Source organism: Anabrus simplex, chromosome 1 (assembly GCF_040414725.1).
Source record: "Anabrus simplex isolate iqAnaSimp1 chromosome 1, ASM4041472v1, whole genome shotgun sequence".
Taxonomy (NCBI): Eukaryota; Metazoa; Arthropoda; class Insecta; order Orthoptera; family Tettigoniidae; genus Anabrus; species Anabrus simplex.
Genome location: NC_090265.1, coordinates 1542309942 through 1542327038, shown reverse-complemented (window position 1 = coordinate 1542327038; position 17097 = coordinate 1542309942). Strand labels below are relative to the sequence as shown.

The following is a 17097-nucleotide window of genomic DNA, read 5'->3' as shown; positions in this document are numbered from 1 at the left end:
CTTTTTATTATAAGTAATTCCACTGTTCTTCTAGATCTTTGTTAATTTCATTCTAGCAAAAATCCTTCTCCTTTTCTCTTTCTTGGAACGTCCTGTATCATTATTTGTTGACCCAAAGTATACGAAGTTGTGTTCTACCTCTAGCTCTTTCAAACGGCATCTGAGCTCAACCTGTGTTGCTCTGTCAGTCACCGTGAGTTTGGACTTGGTGAGGTTGAGCTCCAGTCCATACTTAAGATTCACATTCTGTGCTCTTGTTAGCATATCTGAAAGTTCTTCCTCACTGGTAGCAAGTAGCGTGGTGTCATCAGCAAACCGCAAGTTTCTAATTGGACGGTTTTATACATCCACCGGCTACACGCCATTCATAAATTTTAGAGAAAAATGCATTATAGGTTTTGGAAACTTTACTTACCTTAGCAATGAATACCTGCTTTTGATGGACTTGATCATTATAATTACTATTACTGTTTAAAATAGTTTATCTTGAGTCCGCCTTTTCAATACACCTTAATGATAGAAAATTATTTATTTTACCATACATGTTTCAGGAAAATCATCCATTCCCTTCATCAGTAACGTCAGTTCAAAGAATACAACAATATAACACTATCTTTTGTTTTTTACAATTTAAAGAAGTATTGTGTCCTAATTCACCATATCAATGAATAAAGAAACTAACGAAATATTATGAAAATGATCAATACATAAAATTTTGTTGAACTGAATGAAAATACTTATATATTTATTTACATAGTTTACGCCCACATTGGAGCACTTAAATCAAACCCAAATACATTTATGTTAACAAAGAATTAACTGAAGATTTAGCTTGCATCATGATCTTCCTTTCCCAAAACCTCTTCATTCTGGCTGACCTGGCTGCCCTTTCTTCATCAGATATGACATATTGTTTGTGTTGTACAGTTTTTAATGACAATCTTATTTGTTTGTTCTTGAGAATCCTTTTTTTCTTCTCTATTTTCAATTTGCTTCATTGTAATATTCAGCTCTTCTAAATCATTCTGAACTTCTTTAAACCATTTACTTTTTGTTTTACTTTTCAAAAGTAATTAAATAGTTGTTTTATTATCCTATTATCATTTAATCTAGAAAGATGACAGAAAAAGGCAATTCTTTTTCTCATCGTATCTATTATAGATTCACTTTCCCTATAAACCACTGCATTAGGCAATAATCTCCATTGTCCATCTACCTGATGTTTTTTATTAATGATTGTTCTGAGTATCCTTCTGTTAACCTTTTGCAGTTAATGATTGTTCTGAGTATCCTTCTGTTAACCTTTTGCAGTGTATCAGTTGTTGCTTTGGTGTTCAATTTAAATAGTGTTTCACAAGCATAAGTCTCATCAGGTTTAATGACGGAACAGTAATGTTGAAGTTTAGCATTTATTGAAAGAGATTTTTTCTTTTACGTTGGCCATGTAATTCGTTGTGCTTTTCTAACTTAAATGTTCTGCTTTCTATTGATGATTTTTCATTGGAGTTCCAAGTTATAATTTCACCAAGATATTTAAACTTATTCACAATTTTAATTTGTTTGGTATTGGCTAAGGTAATGGTTGGTGCTGTAACAGGGAAGGCTGGCATTATTTCTGTTTTTTTCATATGAAATTTGCAATCCAACTTTTCTTGCTATGTTATCAAATTCTTCTATTTGCAATTTAGCTTCTTCCACATCATTAGCAAGTAGTGCAAGATCATCAGCGAATGCTAAACAATTGTGTCTTATTTTTCTGCCAATCTTGATGTTAGGTTGTGCACCCTACGGGTCAGGGTGACCACAGTTATTTTCCCAACTAGTCAGATAATTATCTCAGGGTATTCATGTTTCCAGAAAAATGCTTAATTTTTCTATGATTTCGTTTAACGTGCGTTCAAAGATAAAATAGTGACACCATACGCGGTTCAGAATTCCGTAATTCAACGCTCAGTAGTGGATTCCGCATACGTATACTTCAATCAACATTTCCAAAGACACATCCGCATATCGGGAAACTCACTAAATACAACTACAGACTATCACTACAAATGAGAACTCATTCAATTATATAAAACTTAATCAAGAAACACATTTATTAAATTATTAAGAATCGCGAAAGAAATGGTTAAATGTCAAATATAGCACGTGAACTTCCAATCATGAATCTAATAAACAAATAATTTAACTTCTGAATCAATTATTTTAAGTCAGCGCTGGCTTATTTCTAATCTAAGTTTGCATATCTTAATATTCTGGGTGGAGTAATCCTGAAATGAATTCACGTTTTGTTTCAACTTCCTATTAAAATTTAAATCTGGTCATTTAAGAATACAAATATATCATAATCTTCTGACCACAGTCAAAGTTCAGTATATCAATAAATTATTCTATCACTTGCGGTGTTAACTATTCACCATCATCAAAAATGCAACCTTTACATTATTCATATTATCGTGGGAATGATCTGAATTTCAATAAAATGTCCTGAATTCTAATATCAGTGATCTGAATTATATTAAAAGTTATCTGAGTTCGTTGGTGCTGAATAAAGTGAAGAAAATGAAAATTTGAATGACGCACTAAGTTTCTTATAATACATGATAAATTAACCAAAAGGGAATACAGGGGAATGATATGGTGGTTGATGGCAGTTTATAAAAATAAGGCATTTACAGAAGTCGCAAATACATGTTTATTGTGTGAAAAGGAGTTAGGAAATGCACATTTCTTGAGACAGTGTGAAAGTACAAGAGCATTACGGGTTAAATACTCGGAAGCGGAAGAGATAAATAAAATGGAAAGAGAATCTGAGTACTATACTCTTGTCAAATTAATAAACAGGGAATGGAGAAGGCCAGGGAAACTATTAAAATTATTCACAATTATAAAAAGCTTGTGGGAGAAAAAAATGAAATTAGTGCATGAGGGAAGGGGCACATGCTGCTGAAAAAAAATGATGAAACAGCGTAATTAGCACGAGTACACATGGTTAAAAGGATATTATGGGACACTTAAGCTACACATACAGGAATGCATGCTAGTATTTCAGGATGAACCAAGTCTCGGCTCTCCTACTTCGGACGACCGAAGTTGGAAGAGGGAGACTCCAAATCGACCAGTTACCCGTACACTGAATAAGAAGTTTAAAATTGATTATAGTCAGTAGAAGAAAACATACGGAGAGTAGTTATCTCTGAAGTATCATCTCTGTATGGGTTAATAATAACGAAGTTTTGTAATCATGTATGTACATAAAACAACTTTGATTCACAGATATGGAACATTATAGAGTTTAACTCACTAATAACTAAGGGCGACAATAATTATAAGTTTAGTATTATTTTCGTTTTTCATATCTGTTCAGTTTTGTTCCCTTGTTCCTTAGGTATTGTTGTTTGTCTGCCTGTTTTATTTTCTTTGGTTTTGTTAGTTAGTTTGTTTTGGCTACCTTCTAATGAGATTGTTGGTTGTTTGTCTGCCCGTTTTATTTTATTTTATTTTGGTTTTATTTTAGTTTGGTTTTGTTAGTTTATTTGCTTTTGGCTGATGACGTACAGTGGAGTTGGAAGAGGCGGGGATAGGCCTGACCTATCTCAAGCTAAAGTGTTGATTCGGTACCTCTGCACATGTAAAGTAGAGTAAAGTAGTGAATAGTGTTAGGTTAGAGGAAGTAAGTTGTCAATGAGACAGTGAAAGATGAGCCGAGTTATGGAATCCGTCTCGGCAGTGAAATATAGGTGTGACAGCCTACATGTAGAGCTAGGCAATCCGCACACATGTGGGTTGTTACAGGAAGGAGTGGTGAGGAAATAACATTGACAGCTTAAAGGGTCTATGAGGTATCGGTTTCCGAGCCTCATGAGACATGTCTGGTCGTGACATCCCAGGGAAGGGTGGTAGCAGTTCCTCACCAGGGGTGATGTCGCGGCCAGACAGATTTAGGATAGATTTAGTATATATTCATGTAGTAAAGTAGTTAGTTTAGTTAGGTGGTGTGTTGCATGTGGAGCTGGCGATCCGCCCATGTGCAAGATGCTACAAAGTAGATTTAGAAGTAGTTAAGTAGTATATTCATGTAGTAAAGTAGTTAGTTTAGTTAGGTGGTGTGGTGCATGTGGAGCTGGCGATCCGCCCATGTGCAGGATGCTACAAAGTAGATTTAGAAGTAGTTAAGTAGTAAGTAGTTAGTATCTAGCTATAAACAGTCTGTGAGTGTTTATTTTATTGGAACATTGTAACTGGGCGAAAGCCTGTTATGTTCAGTTCAATTCACTAAGTTTCTTGGTGCTATTGCCATTTAAAATGCGGCTCCTAGCTAAATATTCGCTCTTATAATATTTCAAATTAAAAACATCGATGATATCCTACGTAAATCTCATATAATTTCCCTACTCTAGCTAGATAATTTCTTATGTAACGTATTCCAGCTCAATATGCACGTAGCCAATAAGCATTTATCATATATAGATGTGCAAGTGCCTACATTACGATATCTCAATATTACCTTATCATACTAGTTACATACTAGTTTCATATTCCACGCAATCGACATTCATTCAGAATACGACATAATCATGCATAAATCTACCCATCACCGGTTGTTACTACTGTCGAACCATTCTCAAACTTCATTTAAATATACATAATTTTATTATCCATACCTCGCTATAGTTCTTCCCTGGGGCATATTTCCTTTCCGTAGTTGCTTTACTTGTGCCCTTATATCGCACATTATATATATCATATACGTCTTACTTCTTATTAATCTGCGCAATATTTCACTTAAAAGACCATATATACTTCCATTATTTCATCTATAACCTTCATTTCCACCAAAGTTTAACTCATTCAACATCTACAATTAACGCGTTTAACCTCCAATATCCATTAACCATAACGAGACGCGACATTCCTTTAGCGCAGAATTCATTCCTTATAACACGTTTTATCGTACAATTCAACACATAACCCCAAATACGCTATCTACTCTTCCAATATAATCATTCAGCAAAGAGTATGGTAACTTAAATTAAACAATTCAAAACATGCGTCCCTCTATGACGTGATCTGGGTTCGAATGGTATTATATCACTCATGGATCTTTCTAGCTAACCGGGATTCTTTGCAAACATCTGTTACACTATGTCACATTTAAAATCGTATTCTCACTCCTCTGGATAAGATAATATAGTAAATACGTAACCATTATGTCACGAGATATCGTCTTAAGTTCACACTGACTTAATATATGTTAATATCGTCTTAAATATTTCACAGTGCACTTCCTTATACTAATTGCACACTTAATTATTTCACGCTTAGACTATTCAGTTCTATTGCATATACTGGTAATACTTTATACATAAGAAATTATACTACTTATTACTATTACTTAGCTCGAAATTCAATTATCGGGCCTTAGTTGCTCTTCTTCAGCTGCTCCACGGTCTGGTCACAGGCCTTGGATCGAGAACTGGACAGGTTCTCCATCACTGGTAGCTCGGGTTGAGTGACCTCCTCCACTCGGATCGGGTGGTTTTAACTGCCAGGATGACATCTCTCTCCAGGTTGGTCTATGCCGATTTAGCAAGCCATCATTTCTTCAGGAATATAGTAGATAATATACATCAATTCTGAAACATATGTATTCATCATGATTCTGTGAAGTCTTAGTATTTATCGTTGATAATTCTATATATATTTGCTAGCATTCCTCTTCAGAAATATTTTCTTATTCCTTGAGGCCAGTAAAAGATTATTTGCTTCCTCTAGTCGTATATTTATTTTTCTTTGTGAAGTATATATATATTTTTTTAATGATTGCCTCTTTATTTACGTTATCGTTGCTATTATTTCCTCTTAATATAGCTCAATCTCCAGCTCTCGTGTCTCAGTCAACCTTTTGCTTCAAGGCTTAGCGAATAAGTATTCGGACGAACTTTTCAAAATTTCCGGGTTTTATACCCTCCTTACTGTATTTTAGTGTTTATCACTTCGTTTCCTTCAATATTACCGTCGTCTCAACTTAAAATTCACGTTAGAAACTACTAATCTTGCTTATTCTTGAGAGCGATGTTCAGCACGTCTTGTCGTTACGAAGTCAATTTTTAAGTAAGTTTTTATAATAATCCGTTTGATCCTTCTTATTTTTTAAAACAATTCAATCGATTCTACTCTATTGTACACCGCCTTCATAGTGGTAGGTTTAAATCAGTCATGGCCTTCTAACATACATAAATATCGATACTCTGCTACACATTCCTTTGCCTTGGCTGGCCTCTACCTTCCGTAGGCGCCATTTTGTAATACGTCCAGTAAATGCATCGTGTACAGGTTGACACATCTTATTCCATTCCCGCATGATTTTTTCCAATACACAATTAAACAATAACGGTGAGAGTCCATCTCCCTACAGAAGTCCAGTATTAATGTCAAATCGCTTTGAGAGTTCATACTTATATAAATTTAAGATCTTCAAGTTTTCTTCTTTTTTTCTTTTTGTTCCTTAAATGATCAAATGCTAGTTTATACAATGCGTTATCTTCTGTACTTCTACCATTTAAACTTGATTCAAAATCATTTTTTGTGCAAGATAAATTTCTAAACTTTCTAAAACATTCATGAATTTTCTCTTTTTGGCTGAATGTAATAATTCCATCTCGTTAGAAATATATATATTCCTCCTTTCATCATATGATAAATAAATAAATTAGAAATGTCTGTAAATTTATGATTCTTTTCAACCCTATGTTCTCCCATTGCTGAATATCTTTTGTGTTTGACTGCATTAACATGTTCTTTGTACCTTATAGCCAAACTTTTTCCAGACTGTCCTATGTATCGTTGTTTACATGTTTGGCATGTCAATTTGTAAATTCCTGATTTATTAAATATTCATTTATTCTCTATCTTATCTGAATTGAAAATTATCTTATTATTATTATCAGTTTTGTATGTGACATTGATGTTCCTTCTCCTGAAAATTTTAGCCAGTTGGACCGGGTATGTGTATGATACTCTCTTATCCTTGATGAAAGAATTACTGATACAGTCTCCACTCTTAATAATTTAAATAACATTGATCCACAGATAAAGTTCACTCTGGAATCTGAATCAAATGGGAGCATAAATTTTCTGAATCTCACATTAAACAGACTTCCTTCTTCTATAGAATATAAAATCTACAGAAAGCCAACACAGACAGCCACTACTATCAGGAAAGATTCTTCCCATCCCAAAGCACATACCGGTAGTGTAAATGTGCTACCTACTGCAGTATGGTAGATCGGGCATGAAGAATATTGTTAACTAAAGAAAATTTAGATAAAGAATTGAGCACAATTCGCTTCATAGTTAAATATAATGGATATGATAAGGCATTTATACAGCGCATCATCAACAAACACAAATACCATTTAAATTTAACTCTAACTAGAGAAAAATCTAAACCTGATTATTATTTAACCTTCACTTTCAATAAAGATATTTACAGCATTGCGAATATTCTGAGGAGACACAATACTAAAATCGCATACTGAACTGATAACAGAAATATGGATATCATATATAATACCAGCTCAGTAAATAAAACTGACATCTGTATTAAGTCGGGCATTTACAGATTCCAATGTAATAACTGTGAGTCTTCATACATCGGGCAGGAGGAGCTTCAAAATCAGATGCATGGAGCATGTAAATGCTATAAAATATAATGGTTATTCAGCAGTCGGATAACATATTCAAGATTCAAAGCATAGCTTCAGCAACATACAGCAGGACTTAGAGGTTCTCATGAATGTAAACAAAAGCGTCATTCTCGATGTCACAGATAATTGCTTCATTCACTTGGATCAGTTCTGTAACTCCAATTCGAACCTGAACGAAATCTCAGCAAACACCAACATCCTCTTTGATTTTTTAATTAAAGTCTTTAGGTGTGTTGATCTTCCGAACAGACGTTCAATATTCTGCACAATACACAATACCCTATCACGTAACAAACCCACACAACACTGTTTACAAGACCCATCTTAAACTCTGCCCCTCCTCTCACCCCTTCTTTCCCCACCCCACTCCCCCTCTCCTCGCCAACCTATTATCTTTCTCACTACACTCCACGTGTCAACACGTTAGTCCACACCTCCTTTTCACGGGTCAAACTTCTCAGCACGCTGTCCAAGATGAGCCACATATACCATATTTACATACACCATTAGTTGTCCAGGCCCATTAAACTTTAATACCAGTACTTATTCCTCTTTTGCTTTGGTTTCTCTTTAGGCTTCTTTAATTTTCCCGATTGAACTGAGAAATTTTAAATCACATGTATTACACCCAAAGAGAAGAACGGAAGGACAAACAACTACCACATTTAAATGATACCATCTTATACTAAACAATTTTATAGATGTCTCAGCGTAAATTTTAACAAGCGTAACAAGCCTTTCTAAGACAACGTGTTTTATGAGGTATACAAACACATAGTTCCACAAGCTCCATTACACAAGCAATGTGTTATTGACTAACCTTCTGTTCTTACTTGGACAACATTTGAATAACAAGTGGTTTTAATGAATTGACAATCACTAAAAGATTTTAAATGCAACTGTAAAATGACGTGTGATGATTTGAGCATTTGTATGTAAACAGATAAGCAAGATCAGATTATTCTGTATTTGCTATGAGTATATCACTTTAATTTTAACACACAGTAACACGAAACTTTTAAAGACGTTCACACGTTCAGAATGTAAAAAATTAAAGAAATAAAAATTTAGAAAAGGTTGATGGTACAGCTAAAGCATGTTAAAAATGTTAATCAATATATTTATTTCGTGAAAAATTGTGTATGATGTTGTGTATCCCTACATGTCACCACGACAGTTTTAATTAATATGTATTTGCTCAATTTGTGTGATTTGTGTGATTCAGGCTGATGATTACATTTGTATTTGTCAAAACCAGTACAACTATTGAATAAATGTTGTAGTAACATCTTATACAACTTGTAATTTGTATTGAAAAGATTGAACCTTTCTAAAACTTATCTCACTGATCACAATCACAAGTGATAATAACAACTTTCATGAAAACAAATAAATAGTGCAATTCCAAATTTCTCCCTCGAATTTCAAAGCACGACAACTATTTCACAATTTGACCACCCTACAACTAGTGCCGTCATGTTATGGTTACATATTGAATCTTAATTTTAACTTCTTTATAGAACTGAATTTTTAAATAGTCAATATAATGGAATTCATTGTTTTGTAAAAATGTTTTGGAATTAATCTCTAACAAGAATTAATATAAGACGTGAGGGAAAAGTTTAGGTACATTGTAAAGTGGTTGGCGATGTTGCTGAGGGCTCCGCCGTTCAGAGCTTATACCCACCTCCACTCTTCCTTCCCCTGACAAGCTAATACTATCCTTCCAGGCTCCTCTCACACCCCGCACACTTGCTAATTCGTGGGACATACTGAGGGTTCCGCCGGACAGACCACACACCCGCCTGCACTCTTCCTTCCTCATGACAAGCCCACATCATCCTTCAAGGCTCCTCCCACACCCCGCACACTTGCAAAGTCTGGGCACTTCACGACTAAAGAGAAAACATTGTGCTTGCTCGACAGCAGCTATGGTCTGAAAGCCTTTGGCATTTTCTTGAAAATAGAAAAAAATTTAGAGGCAAAATAATAAAGATAACATTATATAACTGAATATCACACCACATAAGTTCGACTTCGCTGCATATGTCCATCTCTTTATGTAATCAATGACAGAGTAAGATAATGTTAAATGTATTGAAAAGGCGGTGTTGTGGGGCCCAAAATCCCTTCATGCACGAACCGCTACTGATTGTCATCAGTAGTAGTAGTAGTAGTAGTAGTAGTAAATTCATTAAATACACTCCCCCTGTATTACAGAATATCTAATTTGATTATATTTTTATTATCATATATAAAATGCATTTTATAGGGTTATTGGTGCAAAATGTGCCAAATAATATTGCACAAGGAATGCATTATTCCATCTGGAAGATGTACTGCACAGGCACAACGTTCTTTGCCAGTTATGTCTGTCAACACAAGAAGAGTCCCTCCTCCTCCTTATTCCGAAGTGACCAGATGGACGGACTACAGATACCTAGGCCAATACAACTGGTAAGTATCTAACAGGGCAATCATTGTTTTTATTGTTTGTTTTCCTTTGTTTTGTTTGTTTTGACTACCTCTGGACTATGGTGTTTGTGCTTTAGCTGTGTTGTTGTTTTTGTTGTCATCGTAAACATTTGCCAGTTTTGGTGTTCTTGGTGTGGGGTTGGCAGCTGCTTTATTGTTGGTACCTTGAGCTTTTCTGTTGGCCTAGTAATCTTTTATTTTCTTGCTGAAATCTATCTTGCACTCCTCGGAGCATTTCCTGGTCTCATTGTGGTTTGCTTCTGTAAGAGATGTTATGAAGGGTCAAGTATTGATAGCTGAACAATAGGTACATCTGTGAGTTATTATTCTGCGAGGTTCTTCTCTATCTACTTGATCCACAGGGATCCAGTGGCTTTAAGCTTGATGGCTACTTTGAAGACCTTACAGGACAGCCTAAGGGAGTCTATTTTGTATAGATGTCCATAGAAAGCCAGCAGTCTTCTTTTGATGTGATCTGTGAGATTTCCCTGGTTTTAGTAGAATTTTCAGTTTGGTTTCTGCCATCACCTTCCATCTGGTAGGATCATTGGTCCTACTATCTTTCTCGGGAACTTCCTTTCTCATACTTCGAGGGCTCTTAGTGGGGTCTTCTTGGTTAGAGAGGTATTCTGCTGCATACAGGACTGACCATCTGACTACTGCAAAATAGTGTTTGATATTTATCGACAGATGTTTTGAGGCATACAGTTTTCTGCAGACATGGTATATATACCTCGTTTAGTTTGATTATCTTCTCTTTGAGAGCTAATGTTTCACTGAGATCTTCTGAAATCCACTCTCCAAGGTACTTCACAGCTCTCTTGATGTACTTGGTATCACTGACTCTTATTGGTCTAGGAGTGTGATATCAGCAATTAACCAGTCTTCCTCGTGTTGATCAGGAAACCTATTTTAGTGTGTAGAAGGAAAAGTGTGTGCTCTTCTCCTTTCACCTGTAAGTGGACTGAAGAGAGTGGTGGTCCTTCCACCAGTGGCAGCACAATCACTGTTTGCCACAGCAGATGAGACTTGTCATTAATGAGTATTACATTTGTATCAAGTTAGTAGAAATTCCATTGCTCTCCATTATCACTGTTAAGAGGTTAGGCAGTTTGCATTATTGGTGTATTCATTAGTGAATAACACGAGTTGTGTTATGTATTATAAACAGTAGTTTACATTGCTATTGTTCTTGAAGATAGTGTGTTTCAGTGCAGGGATATTGATGCAACATGCCCAAGGAGAAGAGGATTTCATGCATATTCATTAACTGTGTCCAAAAACGATCATCAGGGAATGATGAGCATTGAAGTTACATATCATGGCTGAGCAAGTTCAATGCAGCAGCGTAGCTAAGTTGTATAGTCGAACAACTTCTCTACAAGAAACTTATTACGTTCATGTTCAATCAAATCCTTGCCTTCAAAATGAAGCTAGAATCATGGAGTCATAATCTTCAGTCCTGAAATCTAACTCATTTCAAAAACATGCATGCTGTAGCTCCGGATATCAAGGATGAAAATTTCACAAAATACATTGAAAGTCTCTCCTCTCAGGTCGATAATTTCAAGTATTTAGGCTGTGTGTTCCCCCAGGATGGTAATATAGTGAGTGAGATTGAATCAAGGTGTCGTAAAGCTTAAGCAGTGAGCTCCCAGTTGCGATCAACAGTATTCTGTAAGAAGGAAGTGAGCTCTCAGACGAAACTATCTTTACATCGGTCTGTTTTCAGGCCAACTCTGCTTTACGGGAGCGAAAGCTGGGTGGACTCAGGATATCTTATTCATAAGTTAGAAGAAACAGACATGAAAGTAGCAAGAATGATTGCTGGTACAAACAGGTGGGAACAATGGCAGGAGGGTACTCGGAATGAGGAGATAAAGGCTAATTTAGGAATGAACTCATGGATGAAGCTGTACGCATAAACCGGCTTCGGTGGTGGGGTCATGTGAGGCGAATGGAGGAGGTTACCTAGGAGAATAATGGACTCTGCTATGGAGTGTAAGAGAAGTAGAGGTAGACCAAGACGATGATGGTTAGACTCGGTTTCTAACGATTTAAAGATAAGAGGTATAGAACTAAATGAGGCCACAACACTAGTTGCAAATCGAGGATTGTGTCGACGGTTTAATAAATTCACAGAGGCTTGCAGACTGAACGCTGAAAGGCATAACAGTCTATAATGATAATGTATGCATGTATGTATGTATGTATGTATGTATGTATGTATGTATGTATGTATGTATGTATGTATGTATGTATGTATGTATGTCTCCTCTCTCTACAGCGAATTTCATCAATGATTCACAGATCTAAATTCTTTAGAAACAGACTTTCTTCTATTCTTGACACCATTTTCCTTAAATATTGTCCCTGGCGATGTACAACTGAAAGTTCTTGATCTGATGCGTGATCTGACACTGAAATATATTTTTAGAACTTCAAGTACAAACATTTTAGAATTCTATACAAATTTACCGCAAGACCACTACCCTCGTCTCCATCAAAAGGCTGTAAAGATAAAGATAATTTCTAATTTCTAACAACGTATTCATGTGAGCAAATTTTTTCAGTCAAGAAAATAACAAAGTCCCCGATGCAATGCATATTCGTGATGACTACTTGAAGTGCAACCAGAAGTTCATCACTGGATATACGACTAGAAACATTGGAAAAAAAAAAAAACACAGTGCTGCGTTTAGCACCGATTATGGGGCAATTATGGGGCAATGTGATGGGAAAACATGGACTGTAGCAATGGATTCAATTTGAAGTTAAGAAATATCAAATTTCTTTCTGGCAGATTGTGGATGGATCGTTTTGGTTTGCAACAGATTAAGATTCTCAACCGACAAAAAAGGAGCTTATGATCTGTCCAGCAGTCAACAACATTTATTGTGGTCCTTGTAACAAGGACATCTTTTTTGAATCACATTGCCTGGTAATAATATAGTCAAGGATGTGCCAGTGCTTTGAGCGAGGTTGCATCCAAGTGGTCTTGTAGCAATTAGGCAGGCGGAGCTGAGTATTAGTAATAAAGAGTTCGTATTCAGCGCATAAACCAAGGAGCAGTAGACCATTGGCATTACATCACATTGCCCCATAATTGGTGATCTTTATCAACTCTTGTGTTGAAATTTCCCAGTAGTAAAAGTTTGTCTCTTAGTGGTACTTTGGTGATGGTAGTGCTCAACAGGTTGTAGAAATGGTCTTTAGCTTCTACATCAGCATCCAAGTAATGCTAAAGAAATATTAAAATTTGCCTCTGATAACAATGACATTTACAGTAAGATACAAAAGTTGAAAACTAGAAAAGCAGCTGGAATTGATAAGATTTCTGGGGATATACTAAAGGCAATGGGTTGGGATATAGTACCATATCTGAAATACTTATTTGATCATTGTTTGGTTGAAGGAGCTATACCAAATGATTGGAGAGTTGCTATAGTAGCCGCTGTGTGTGAAGGAAAGGGTGATAGACATAAAGATGAAAATTACAGGCCAGTCAGTTTGACATGCATTGCATGTAAGCTTTGGGAAAGCATTCTTCCTGATTATATTAGACATGTTTGCGAAATTAATAACTGGTTTGACAGAAGACAGTTTGGTTTTAGGAAAGGTTATTCCACTGAAGCTCAGCTTGCAGGATTTCATCAAGATATAGCAGATATCCTGGATTCAGGAGGCCAAATGGTCTGTATTGCGATTGACCTATCTAAGGCATTTGATAGGGTAGATCATGGTAGACTACTGGCAAAAGTGAGTGCTATTGGACTAGAAGGAGTGAATGGGTGGCTATATTTCTAGACAATAGGACTCAGAGAATTAGAGTAGGTGAAGCTTTATCTGACCCTGAAATAATTAAGAGGGGAATTCCTCAAGGCAATATTATTGGACCTTTATGTTTTCTTATATATATCACTGATATGTGTAAAGAAGTGGAATCAGAGATAAGGCTGTTTTCAGATGATGTTATTTTGTACAGATTAATAAATAAGTTTCAAGATTGTGAGCGGCTGCAGGGTGACCCCGATAGTGTTGTGAGATGGACGGTGGGCAATGGTATGATGATAAATGGGGTTAAAAGTCATGTTGTGAGTTTCAAAAATAGGAAAAGTTCTCTCAGTTTTAATTACAGCGTTGATGGGGTGAAAGTTCCTTTTGGGGATCATTGTAAGTACCTAGGTGTTAATACAAGAAAAGACCTTCATTGGGGTAATCACATAAATGTGATTGTTAATAAAGGGTACAGATCTCTGCACATGGTTATGGGGGTATTTAGGGGTTGTAGTAAGGATGTAAAGGAGAGGGCATATAAGTCTCTGGTATGACCCCAACTAGAGTATGCTTCCAGTGTATGGGACCCTCACCAGGATTACTTGATTCAAGAACTGGAAAAAATCCAAAGATAAGCAGCTCGATTTGTTCTGTGCGATTTCCGACAAAAGAGTAGCGTTACAAAAATGTTGCAAAGTTTGGGCTGGGAAGACTTGGGAGATAGGAGACGAACTGCTCGATTAAGTGGTATGTCAGATCAAAAATTAGATGTATGGCTTTTTAGGCGTTTGCTCTATTAACAAGCGTTTAGTCTTAGGTCTGACACCAGACTCGTCAGACAATGCAGTTATCAGAGTGTGCCTCTTAAATAGGCCTCTGATAAGTTCATCTGCATACACCCAGCGTCAGTGAGTAGGGTCTGACAGATCCCACTCTGACGAGTCTGGTATCAGACCTAAGACGAAACGCTGGTTAGTAGAGCAAACGCCTGAAAAGCCATACATCTAATTTTTGATCTGATTTTTGATATGCTCTTTGGTGGAAAAATATCTAATTCCCTCCATGGAAACTTAGAATTTCCTTTAAGTGGTACGTTCCAAACTGTCAGTGGAGATATGGCGTGGGAGGACATCAGTAGGCGAATTTTTAGTGGTGTCTTTAAAAGTAGGAAAGATCACAATATGAAGATAAAGATGGAATTCAAGAGGACAAATTGGGGCAAATACTCACTTATAGGAAGGGGAGTTAGGGAATGGTATAACTTACCAAGGCAAATGTTCAATAATTTTCCAATTTCTTTGCGATCATTTAAGAAAAGGCCCGGAAAACAACAGGTAGGGAATCTGCCACCTGGGTGACGGCCCTAAATGCAGATCAGTGGTCGGTCGGTCGGTTGGTTGGTTCGTTCTTATGCAGAGAAGATGAGTGTCATAGATTTGGCTCCAGAGAGTGGGATTCAGTGAGTCATAATTCTTTCATTGACAGCAGTTGGTGTTAGCTGATAATCATTCAGCAATATGGTCTTCACAGCAAATTCAACACCACGAATGCAGTGTTCTCCCACATCTTTTCCCTTCCAGAAGATTGTGTAGCCTGGACTGAACTCTGTAAGTTTAACTTTACAGGACAGTCTGGTTTCACTTAAGGCAGCAATATCAATTATCATTCGTCCAAGCTCATGGATGACAAGCACTGTTCTTCTCTTAGGTCTGTTATTGTCTTTCAAATAAAGTAGGGTTGAACATTCCAGGTTTCTATAATCAAAGTTTTGGTAATCTTCATTTTTCAACCGCATAGGGGTGACCCACTTGAATGTGGAAGACAAATGGAAGGTGATGAAAGAGACGATTAACCAGTAGCTACAGAGGTGTGTGGGCTCAGTAGAGTCAAAGGAAAGAGGAGAAAGACAAGATGGTGGAGTGAAACAGTAAAGGAAGCGGTTGTAGCCAAGAAAGAAGCATGGAAAACATATATGAAGTCCATAAGTGATGAAGATAATGAAACATGTATACATACAACTAAGGAATGCAGCAGGGAGAGCAGTCAAGGAAGCTAAAAAGCTGTGCAGGCACTCACTCAGTGACATCACCAACATGTACACTAACATACCTACAGAAGAATTAATTAAAATTATAGAAATTATAGAAAACCTTCTTTCTTGCCATAAGACCTATTTGTGTTGATTGTAATGTAAAATGGCCTGTAAAAAATATTTTAAAAACTTCTATAAGAAAACATTTCACTAAGGAAACAAACAAACTGTTACCCTTCTTAGAACAACCAAAACACCTTTACATTCAACAACAAAATCTATAGTCAAAGGGAAGGGTTAACCATGGGCTCACCATTTCAGGTATAATAGTGAATATTTTTCTTAATAACTTCAAAAATAATTTCTGAATTAAACAGCAATCTACAGGAATCTTACACTGGAGCAGATATGTAGATGATGTAATATGCATCACATATGCACAATCATCCTGAATTACTGTATGTAAACAAGAACACACACAAAATAGCTATTATTTTCAAAAATCAAGATGTAAAAGTAGGTCTTTAATATGAACAACACACTGCAAAGACACATTAGCGAATGCAATGTAAACAAAAAGACCTTCTCTTACGTGAGGAATTTATGAACTCATATGTAAAGAACCAAACATTAACGCCACATATTTACACTAAACAAAATATAATTTCCACATCAGATACCAAGAACACAAAAGTGCTATTAGATACAATCAATATTCAACCTTCAAAGAGCATGTATATGACAACTGACACCATTAGGCAGGCATTAACATAGATCTAAAAGTTTTACACATTGAAAATTAAAGTAAATCTTTGATTATTAAGGAAATTATTGAAAATTACATTTTTAAAAAGCTTACCAAGCAAATAATTATAATTATAATAATCAAACTACAAATATATTTCTACAAATGAAATGAAATGAAATGAAATGTCGTATGGCTTTTAGTGCTGGGATATCCCAGGGCGGGTTCGGCTCGCCAGGTGCAGGTCTTTTGATTTGACTCACGTAGGCGACCTGCGTGTCGTGATGAGGATGACATGATGATGAAGACAACACATACACCCCGCCCCCATGCCATTGGAATTAACCAACTAAGGTTAA

General features: G+C 36.2%; 1 protein-coding gene across 6 annotated transcripts in view; it reads left to right on the top strand.

Annotated features, from left to right (window-relative positions):
- The window catches only part of LOC136858486 (protein vav), a 705311-nt gene that overhangs the window by 563998 nt on the left and 124216 nt on the right, over positions 1–17097 (top strand). For all 6 annotated transcript variants that reach the window (XM_067138064.2, XM_067138062.2, XM_067138063.2 and 3 more), the window contains one exon: positions 9982–10166. In XM_067138064.2, the coding sequence (XP_066994165.2) occupies positions 9982–10166 (185 nt within the window). The remainder of the gene's footprint in view (positions 1–9981; positions 10167–17097) is intronic.